Raw genomic sequence first — 11413 nt, forward strand, 5'->3', positions numbered from 1 at the left:
CATCATTGCACATGTATATCTGTATCAAATTGCTTGCCATTTTAGAAATAAGGGTGTGGGGAGAGGGAAAAATAATGTAGAATTCCAAATTTTAAAAAATGAATGTTAAAATTATTTTTACATGTAATTTTTTTTTTTTTTTTTTAGGATTTGGCTGGGAGTTACAGAATGATAGTTTAGACCTACAGTTCTCAAATTCTGAGAATAGTTTGAGGACCTCTGTGGCTCCCCAAGGTCAAAACTATTTTCATGATAATAACTAAGACTGTCCACTAAAATACTTCTCCCTTTCCAACCACATTTCTGGGTGAGGACAGCTTTTCTTCATATACTTCAAACAAACAAAGAAAATTGCAACAAATTGAAAACGGAAGCAGACAGAATTAAACCATTCTTCTATTAATTGCAAAAACATATAAAACAATGTGACTCACCTAATTTTTTTTTTTTGTGTAGGAAACTAATTGTTTTTCATAAAAACATGTTAGTTACATTAACATATGATGGATATATCACTGTTACTTTTTAATAAATTAATAAATATTTTTAAATTTTATCATTTTTAATTTCTAATACAGGGGTATACTGGTAAATGTTTAATAAGCTCTGTGAAAAATAATTTATGCATGACACATTTTTTAGTTTAATTTGCACCATCAACATTTTCTCCATCACTTTTTTCAGTCTAGATAATCCACAAAAAAATAAATCCAGCTCTTATTCATGGTGTCTGCCAAATGCAGAAGAGTAAATGCTCACACTGAAAATTCAACAATCAGAGCCAGTATGAGATGGCTCCAGCAAGTACCTTAACATAATCCACATAAGCAAAAGTTTTCTAGAGTCCTCAAAAAAAATTTTAGCATATAAAGAGATCATGAAAACAAAAAGTTTGAGAACCATTAGCTTTGGGTCTTCCGGAACTCTAACTCCATGATCCTATGATCATTAGTAAGGCAGCTGAAGAGCTTTCTTCAAAGGAAGAACTAATCTGAAGAAGTATATGACTGATCTTTAGGCAAATATACAAAGGCAGAGAGAAACAGGGAAAAAAAGCCACAATGTAGAACACTCTTTGGCTTGTCAAGTCCCCAACGTTTGAATTCTCCAACAGTTAGAGTTGTCAAAATGGAATCTGCTCCCTAAAAAATGAGCAGGTTCTTTTCAATGGAGCCCTCTAATGAAGACTAGATGACCACTTGTCAAGCCTACAGCCAAGGGAGCTCCTGCTAAAGTATGGTGGCTCAAGACCAGATGATAGATGACCTCAGAGGTCCTTTCCTACCTCTGAAGCTCTACAGAAAAAGTCTTGCTCTCAGAAAACACATGTAATTAATAGAGTACACAAGAGGCTGTGATTAAGGCAAAAGAGGCGTACAAAGTGGTACAAACACATGAAGGAGAAGTCACTTCAATTTGGGGGAAGGGGAATCAAGGTACCTTCATAAAGTTGGTGACTTCTGAGCTGGGCTTCAAAAGGAGAGGATTCTGCCCCCTTGCTTAGTGAATTCCCAAGGCTCCCTTCACCTCCAGGATCATCTCCTCTGCTTATCAATAAACATCTGGCCTCTCCCTACTTTCTTACACTTCATCTTCTCCCCTACCTTGCTCCCTCCTTATACTCTATAATCTAATAAAGCTGGCACATTTGCTTACAAACTCATTTCATCTCTCATCTCCATCTCTTTGGAATGGCTGTCCTCCATATTTAGAATAGTCTGCTCCTTTACACCCACCTCTTAGTTCCCCTGTCACTTCCTTCAAGATTCAACTCAAATCTCACCTTCTAGAGCATGTCTTTCCTCATTCCCCCTCAGCTACTAATGCCTTCTTCTCTCAGAATGTTACATCTCTCCTACATATATCTTCTATATCCCTAGTTGTTGTACATATTGTCACCATAAGAAAATAAGCTTCTTGAGGGAAGGGATTATTTTTTGCATTTCTTTGAATCCCCTACCTCAATCCCAATGTTTGCACACGGCCTGACAAATAGCAGCCACATAATAAATGCTTATTGACTTAAGGTAACAAAGACTGTCCAGGAATACAGGATGGCTTGTCCAGCTACAAAGAAAACGGCTGGACTAGATCTGGATCAGCTGGTAGTCCAATTTGGCTGCAATTACTTATTTTAAAAAAAGTGAAAAAAACAGAAAGGTAAGCTGAAGACAAACCATGGAGAACCTCAAATGCAAGGCTAATAAGGAACTGGCAACTTATCTCATAAGTAATAAGGAGCCACTGAAGACTTTTGACTAGGTATATCATATGCATAGACATTAGGAATATAATTTTGGCAACTGTATAAAAGATAAAAGAGACACGAGGCAGGGGTGCCAATTAGGAGGTTCTTAACTTAGCAAGAGAACCTAAGATGACTTAGACGTTCCAAATTTGGGTAAATTAATGGCTGACAACACCCCACTAAAAACAGGGAAGTTGTGAAAAGGGATAGATTAAAGGAAGCTAATAAATTAGTCATACCTGACTTTACAATTCTTGATCCTTCAAAGCACAATACACATTATCTTATTTGAGCTTCACAACAACTCTCTGGATAATAGGTACTTATTCCCATTACACAGATGAGGAAAGTGAGGCTCAAAAAGTTTCATTGATTTATAATGGTCACATAGGTTGTGTCAAAGATAACCTCACTTCTGTCTTAAGTTGAGTTCAAGAGCACTTTCACTTTCCACTATGCCATGTTGCCTCAGCTATCAATGCAATTAATGAAATCATGTTTTAATTAAAGCCTACTATTAAAAGTACTCAATTAGTAATCATGAGACCAAGGGTTCTAGTTTTAGCTCTCTGTTCTTCAAATGTGTTAACTTTGTACACCTCACACAATTGTCAAAAAAAAAAAGGACCTATCGAAAAGTGTTAGAAAAATATGAGTTATTACAGAGGCAAGACTTGTTAAGTCTGGCAGATAGCACCTGAAAGGATACACAATTTGAATCCATGAACTCAGGAAGGAGACAAAGGCCCAGCACTCAAACTCAAAGCTTTTCTAGGATACTGAAGGGTCTAAGGTCTAACTCCTATTCTCCTCCTTGAGGATCCTCAGGGGGAGGAGCCTTTGTATGTCAAAACTAATCAGAGAAACTGACTTCAAAAAAGAATGAGAGAAATCCCAGAGGACTGAAAGGTAACCTGGTTTTTCGTCAAGAGCCATGGATTGGGAATCATAGGACCTGGGTTCAAATCCAGATTTTATGTGCCATGGGCAAATCAGTGAAGTTCTCTTCAGGAAATCAAAGGATAATTTTTGTTTCTCAGAAATCCAGTAATTGATAGTGAAGTTGTGAATATATTTGTTTAAAAGGCCTCAGTCCTACTCAGTCCTTTGCTGGTCTATTACAAAGAATCCTCAAGCTGCTAAATCAAAATTTGGGATTAATTTATATAAATTACTTATGTTAGTATTTTTGCAGGTATTTCATTTCAACTGGTTCTGTAGAGTGTCCCAAAGTCCAAGAATACTGGTTTGATGTCCATGGGATTCATTTAGCTCTGTACCAATGCACACAAGCTGTCTTACTAATCCCAGTGGTCAGGACATCTCATAAAAAGCATGTCATATACAGAAGCAGCTACACCCAGAGAAGGAACACTGGGAAATTAGTATAAATTGTTTGCATTTTGGTTTTTCTTCCCAGGTTATTTTTACCTTCTGAATCCAATTCTTCCTGTGAAACAAGAGAACTATTCAGTTCTGCACAAATATATTGTATCTAGCATATACTATAACATATTTAACATGTATAAGACTACTTGACATCTAGGGGAGGGAGTGGAGAGAGGGAAGGGAAAAGTCAGAACAGAAGTAAGTGCAAGGGATAATGTTGTAAAAAAAAAAAATTATCCATGCATATGTACTGTCAATAAAAAGTTATAATTATTTTTTAAAATAAATTAATCAATGGATCCATGAAAAAAAAATATATTTTTAAAAAGCATGTTATATGAACAAGAGAGTTTATCTAGTTCAGTGCAAATCCATCAATACTTAAAAAAACATCAAAAACCTTAAGTAGCAGGTCAGTAGCAATATAGCAATAACATTTTTTATGTAATTTAATGAGACCAAAAATGTATTTCATTAATAATTATTCACATTTTTAAGTGGTTTATGGTTTACACAATGCTTTGCAGATATTTGTTTTAATCCTTAATCTATGCAGAAGGATTTCAGAAAAATCTAGAAAGACTCAAATTAATGCAGAACCAGAAGAACATTGTATACAGGAACATTTGTACAAAGATCAACTATAGTAGACTTAGCTCTTCCCAGCTATACAATGATCCAGGACAATTCCAAAAGATTTGTTGTGATGGAAAATGCTATCCACATCCAGGGAAAGAGCTGAGGATTCTGAATTCAGATTAGAGTATTTGGGGGGGGGGGGGGGGGGTAGTTTTTCCCTTTTCTTCTGTAACTTCTTTCACTGCATATGTATAATCTGTATCAGATTGCTTGCCATCATAGTGATGAGGTTAGTGGCAGTCAGAGAGTTGTTAAAATCCCCTTTTGCTCAGTGAAGGTTCTCCATGAAGGTTCTTCGTGAAAGAATTCATGAACCCGAAATATTAATAGGCAAAAATGGAAGTTTATTGTTGAAAAGGAAGCCAGTTTTGCTAAGAGATTGACTTCTTTAGTGGCAAAGTCCTATTAGGAAAATGGAGGCTGGCACTGAGAAGAGAATGCCTTCTCAGTGGGCAAGGTCCTGCTTTGGACCTTCTGCAAAGAATTGAGTACAAGGAAACCTGTTATATGAGTAGTTCTTGGGGGAGGGGGATGTGCGCTGGGACAGCCTGAGCTGATCAGACAAGGATCTCCCAAATGAAATTGCTTTGAAGGCTTCCTCAGCCTGAATTTGAATAGAGATCCAGCTTGCCCTTGAATAATGTTGCTTGTCTCATCCTGGGAGGATGAGCCCTCTCTAGACTCTCCAAAAAAAAAAAAAAAAAGCCTGGGAGATCCTGATCTCTCAGATCAAAAAGGGGACACAATTTCAGAGTGATAATTTTTAAGGGACCACAGTTTCAGAGTGATAATTTTAAAGGGAACACAGTTTCATTTCCCCTTCAATAGGGAAGGAGGAGGGGAGAGAGGAAGAAAAATTTGTAACTCAAAATCTTACCAAAAAATCAAATTGAAAACAATCATTAAATATTATTGAAAAAATGTAAAATATTATTTACCTAAAAAAATTAACTGCAGGAAAATATGCCTCATGAGAAAGATAGTGGTATTATTCCCATTTCACAGATGATCATGTTGGAGCTCAAAAAGGCTAAGTAATCTGTCCAGAATCACCCAGATTAGTTATTATTTGAGCATGGATTTGAATCCAGTTCTTTCGGATTTCAAATTCAATATTCTATCCACCTTATCACCACTGCCTGGTTGTTGCCAAATTCATGCAGCCTGAGGGCCATTGCTTAACGGTAAAGCAAGATGCGAGTTTCTAACCCATCTATCTTCTGAGGTCTCTCAGCATTCCTTACCAGCAAATGCCAAGTTCATTTGAATGGAAATAAGACTAGCTAATGCAATTTCTTCCTCAAACAAAACAATTTAATCTATTTTCATCGTTAAAAACATTTCAGTATCTCTCTACACATGGAATTATGGGGCATGCTGTGGAAAACGAACTGTTTCAATTGCAGAGAAGTCAATGTGAGAGCACAGTGAAAGACATAAAGATAGTATGAAATAAACACACTCGAATTGGGTTTTTCAAATATTACATAAAATCAAAGAGAAAATTCTGGAGTGATGAATCACAAGGAAGGTTTAGGAGTAACAAAATTTAGAGAGAAAAAGTCAAAACTACTGGCTTAATTAAAGACAGCATGGCATAATAGAATGGACATTAGACCGGCCAGCTGCAAAGGCATCTCTGCCACTTAATCTGTGAGTCTGGACAAGTCATTTAACCACTTTTATCTTCAATTTCCTCTCCTGTAAAATAGGATGAGGTGGCCCTTACCCATAGTTGTGAGATCCAAATAAGAGCAGAAACAAATACAATTGCAAAGTACTTTATAAACATATTTGCACAGATGTGTGTGTGAGAGAGAAACTAGAAATATAATTTCAGTGGCATAGTAAGATCCTAATGAGGAAATTCCCTCTACCAAAGCAGATCAAAAATTGTTCTGCAACAGAGTATTAAAGTTGTATGGTAGAGTTAGAGGTTAAGGGATATTCTCAGGGTCACATAGACCACACACATGCCAATTATTTATTATTAGATGGGAAATGCTCTGGGGAAGAGGTAGAATTTCAAGAGACTGTTTAAAGAAAGAAGATTTATTTGGCAGGCTGAATCAAGATTATTCCAAGCAGAAGAGGAATCTGGGAGACTCCAGAGAGGCAGGAGTTGACTGGTCATGAACAGACAATGACACACTAAGTGTAGCAAAGGGAAAAGGAGAATGAGAAATTAGGGAAGTTGCAAACAAAGAGTGCAGATCTTCTTGATAAATCAATGAGCTTTTATTTTGTACTTTATTCATTTTCAGTTGTGTCCCACTCTTCTTTGATTCCATTTAGGGTTTTCTTGGCAAAGAAGTCATTTGCCATTTTCTTTTCATTTTACAGATATGGCACTTCAGATTAACTTAACAGGATTAAGTGACTGACCCAAGATCATACAGCAAGTAAGTGACTGAAGTTGGATTTGAACTCAGGTCTTCCTAATTCCAGACCTGTTACTTTATTCACTTTGGCAACCTAGATTTTATTGAGTGCTTACTATTGTATCTGTCACTGTGCCAGGCCTCAGGCATACAAAGAGACAGAACAGCAGTTGGAGCCTGGCTGGAGTCAGGAAGATGTCTTTAGACAAGTCCTTTACCTTCTACCTCAATTTCCTCAACTGTAAGATGGAGATAATAATAGTGCTTATCTCCCAGGGTTATTCGTAAGAATAAAATGAGATAACTTTAAAACTTTTAATAGTGTCTAGAACATCCTAGTTGCTTTATAAATGCTTGCTTCCTCCTGGCCTCTTTCCCTTTCCCCCCAACCCTCCAAAAAAGCACAAACAGTCCCTGCCTTCAAGGAGTTTGTATTCTTAATGGAGTAAGTGCCAACATACACACACATACCTCAATACATCCAAGTTTACAACAGAGATAGAAGGTAACCTTAGAGAGAATGGCCCTAACAGGGAGAAAGAAGAAAGTGGTACTTCAGCCAATTATTACAGAAAGTCAGGGATGCCAAGAATTGAAGGATGGGAAGGAGAATACACAAGGCATGAGACTTGGGAATGGGGCTTCACTTTTGAGGAACGGCAAGTACCCCAGGATGGCTGATTGCAGAATGTATGGAGAGAAGGAGGAAGCAAGAAGATGGAAGAGGTGGGAAGAGACCTGGTTGTTCAGATCTTCAACTGTCAAAGAGCTTTATATTTGGTCCTTGAAGTAAAAAGGGGCCACTGGGACTGAGGAAGGGTGTATAGGGAGAAGAGAGACAAGGTGAGACCTTGTACCTCAGGAAATCATTTTGGCAGTTCTGTGCTGTAAATGCTAAAATGTCAGAGAAAGAAATGACAAAATCTGGCAGCTACCTAGATATGTGAGGTAAGGCTGCTGTGGTTAGGAGCTGAGTGATTGGGAAGATGAGAGTGTTCTTGACAGTAACAGTGAAATTTGGTCCAGTATGGGCCAGGTTATGGAAGAACTGATGAGATTAGCAAGTGAGAGAGAATTGAGAGAAAAGAGAATGTGGACAAGTCAATCAAAGAGCCAGCTAGCATTAAGCAAATGGCAGATTAAACTCTAGAGATTTCTCTGTGAAAAGGCCAAACCAGTACACACTCTATGGTCTAGGCCTAATGGGGGAGCCTCCATGCAAACAACTATGTACAACTATGATCCAAACAACAGAAGGAAGAAATTAACATTCACATGAACAAGTTCTTACAAAGTGAATAGATCAAGAAAGGACAGAATCTAAAGGAAGAACAGATGTAACAGAATAAATATGGAGCAAAAGAGACTAAGAACTAGATCATAAGGATAGAAGCAAGAGAGACTGAGATACAAAAACCTAGAAGAAAAGATCTCCACCAGGGGAAGGTGGTTAGACAGCAGAGAGATCAAGAAAAATGAGGATTAGTAAGAGATTATTTTATCTGGCAATAAAAAGCTAGTCCAAAAGTAGTTGTTAATCTCTACCAAGGACCAGAAAAATGTTTAGAGCACAAAGAAAGACAAGTATTAGGCTCTGCCCTCAGAGAGCTTAACTTCTAAGAGGGGAAAACACCAGGCAAATCCCCAGGGCCATCTAAAATCCACAAGGATAGATGGAAGTCATTTCAGAGGGAAGACACAATGGGGTTGAGGGAGAAAGATGGGAAAAGCTTCTGGAAAATGAGATTTGTGCTGAATCTGGAAGGAAGCCAGGAAAAGCAAGAAACAATGGTGGGGATGGGAGAGCAGGCCTGAGCCAAGGCCCTAAGGCAGAAGAATCCTGAGGTCATTGGTAGTTGGGAAGGAGCAAATCTGAGAAAAGCCCCCTGCAGAGAACAGGAATATAACGAAAGCACTGAGGGCACTGAGAGGCACATATAGCCATATGCCAAAAACTCAGGCAGTTGAAACCCTAATGTGGATTTAAAGCCAGCTGAAGATGAACTTTGATTGATTACTTGCAAGAACACAAGAGTGGCAGAAACAAAGTCCCCTTTGATAATCAAGTTCAAAGTTTGTTTCTTATTTTTGCATGACAAAGAGCTAGGGATGGCCTTTGTCAACTCTTGTCAGGTGGATTTATCTATCATAGGAATGGGTGTCATTGCCAGGCATTTCTGTCAGATGGGATTAAAAAATAAGCCCTAACTATATGTGCCAAAAGGCTTTTCCAGCATAGAAGCATTATCCTGAACAATATGAAAAAGACCAGACCACCCAAAGTCTAATATAATTAGAATGTATCAAATTTATGACTACATATTTGGCCAAATCTTTTTGAAAAAAACTTCAGTATGGTGGTAATTTCTTCCTGGTTTAGGAATAGAAACTAAGACAAGGGTTCTTACCTTGAAATCTACCTAAAGTGGTCCATGAATAGATTTCAGGGGGTCTGTGAACTTGGATGTGAGAAAAACTGTCTTCATTTTCACTAACCTCCAACTGTATTTCCTTCTTATTATTTAATTTATCAATTAATTATTTATTTAATATTAATTAAATTAATCATTTAATTATTATTAGAAGCATTTCCTTCTTATTATTTAAAAACATCATTCTAGAGGCAGCTAGGTGACCCAGTGGATAGAGCACCAACCCTGAAGTCAGGAGGACCCGAGTTTAAATTTGATCTCAGACACTTACCACTTCCTGTGTGGCCCTGGGCAAGTCACTTCACCCCAATTGCCTCAGTAAAAAACAAAAACATCATTCTAATAAGGGGGACCATAGGCTTCACCAAGTTGCCAAGGAGGCTCATAACAAAAAACATTAAGAACCCAGCTTTAAGGGATCAAAAATATCATTAGATGCACAGGTCAGAGGGCCTTAAAATTGGAAAGATCCAAAAGAAGTCACCTAGTCCACTCTTCTTCATTTTGCAAATGAAGAAACTTCCTACAAAGGTTAAAAGGTTTGCCCAGTACAGAGTCAGGATCCTTATTCCAGGACTAGAATCAACTTCACAGTGGCTACAGGAAGGTTCAGTGCTCTTTTCCAATGACTCTATACTGAATCAATCAGTGAACCTTTCTTAAGCACCTCCTACGGGCTAGGTGCTAAATTTTTAAAAATCACTTTTACAAGCCTGCAAAAATGAATCATTTAACATTGTGAACTGAGCAACAGACTTGGGAGTCGGAAACACTCATTTTCCTGAATTCAAATCTGGTCTCAGACACTCATTAGCTTATCCGTGGGGCCACGGGGAAGTTACTGTTTGCCTCAGTTTCCTCAGCTGTAAAATTGAGCTAGATAAGGGAATGGCAACCAACCAATCCAAGTATCTTGGCCAAGAAAACCCCCAATGAGATCATCAAGAACCGGACAAGACTGAAACAACTAAACGGCAATCACATTTGCAAGGTATGTTTTCCCCATGTGCTTTGGGGATACCGAATACGGAAGCTCAGAAAAAGTAAGCGCCTGGCCAAGATCCCCCTGCTTGGCCAGCTTGTGAGCTTGTGAACAGCAAGCGCTTTTCGCTTGGAAGCAGATTCTAGCCGGTAAGTTTGCCTGTTCACGGCTCTACCTCTTCCTTACTTGAGAGAAAATGAATGGAAGGGGATGACGCGCAGAGAGAGGGGTGAGGAGCGAGAGGAGTCTCCAAAGTCCTTTCTCATTCGCAGACGCGCGCATATGCACACACGATCCTACATCACATGCACACGCGCACACAAACACAGACATGCACAGCGGCCAGGGGGGCGGCTCGTAATTAGAAGAGGGGCCTGTTTTGGGCCCCCGCGCCGCGGCCGCGCGCACAAGGATCTCCAGGTCTCCGAGGCTCGGGCGCAACCGTGCCCTGGGTCACCGAAGAGCGGAGGGAGAAGTAACTTTGTTACAATCGAGCCCAGGTTCGCTCAGCTGACCCCGGCTCCGCGCGCCCCGGCCGCTGCACGCGGGCCGGGGTCTCCTCGACCCCCGGACACCCACACCGTCCTCCAGCTCTTTGGCGTCGCTCCGCCAGGGCTCCCAGAAGTGGCGGGTGCCGCGCCGCGCGCCAGAACCCAGCCGCAGCCGGACCCTCCGCTCCCTCCACTGGACGGGACGCCGCGCGAGGGCGCCCACGTGGGGCCGGGCCTGGCCCCCCTCCCCTCGGACAGCCACGCTGATTGGCTCGGAGCCGGCCGGGGCTTCGCGGGGCCGCCCCGAGGCCCCACTCAGTTTGGCCTCCACGTGCCGCCCCTCCCCGCCCGGCGACGCTCACCTCAGAGCCGGAGTAGCCTCCACCTTTGGCTTTTTAGCCTGAGGCTCTTCGTCAGCTGCTGCCATCTTCGCGCTACCTCCCCTTCTCCCGCGCCCCGAGCTACAGAAGCGCCCCTCCTCCCAAGGCCCCGCCCAGTGCACGCCTCCCTCTTCCCCCGACCTTCCCGCGGGCCCGCCCGGGAGTCCTCTACTCGGACTCCGCGCGAGCGTGAGCCCCGCCCTTCTCAGCTCCCGGACTCTCGCCCCGCCCCCAGGTCAGGCGGCCTCCCGGGCCGTCTTTGCCCCTCCCCCAGACGGGGCCTTGATCGGAGAGGGGCAGATACACGTGGACGGGCAGTCCTTAGCGCCTGCACGCAGAGAGCCGTCCCAGTGCCGGCCTCTAAGCCCCTGCTTGGAGATGGAGCGCGCCTGAGGCTTTCGGAAAACTTTGCTCCGCCCAGGCTTCCGCTCCAGGAGGCGAGCCGAGCGCAGCGGCGTGAAGCCGTCTTTC

At 41.2% G+C, this 11413-nt stretch overlaps 1 protein-coding gene across 2 annotated transcripts in view; it reads right to left on the reverse strand.

Moving 5' to 3' along the window:
• The window catches only part of ADK (adenosine kinase), a 618595-nt gene extending 607556 nt beyond the window's left edge, over positions 1–11039 (reverse strand). Inside the window, exon 1 of one of the 2 annotated variants that reach the window (XM_031949472.1) lies at positions 10925–11039. In XM_031949472.1, the coding sequence (XP_031805332.1) occupies positions 10925–10989 (65 nt within the window). In that variant the 5' untranslated portion in view covers positions 10990–11039. The remainder of the gene's footprint in view (positions 1–10924) is intronic. The other variant, XM_031949471.1, reaches the window with a different exon arrangement.
• Between the last annotated feature and the right edge of the window lie 374 nt (positions 11040–11413).

Source organism: Sarcophilus harrisii, chromosome 2 (genome assembly GCF_902635505.1).
Source record: "Sarcophilus harrisii chromosome 2, mSarHar1.11, whole genome shotgun sequence".
NCBI lineage: Eukaryota > Metazoa > Chordata > Mammalia > Dasyuromorphia > Dasyuridae > Sarcophilus > Sarcophilus harrisii.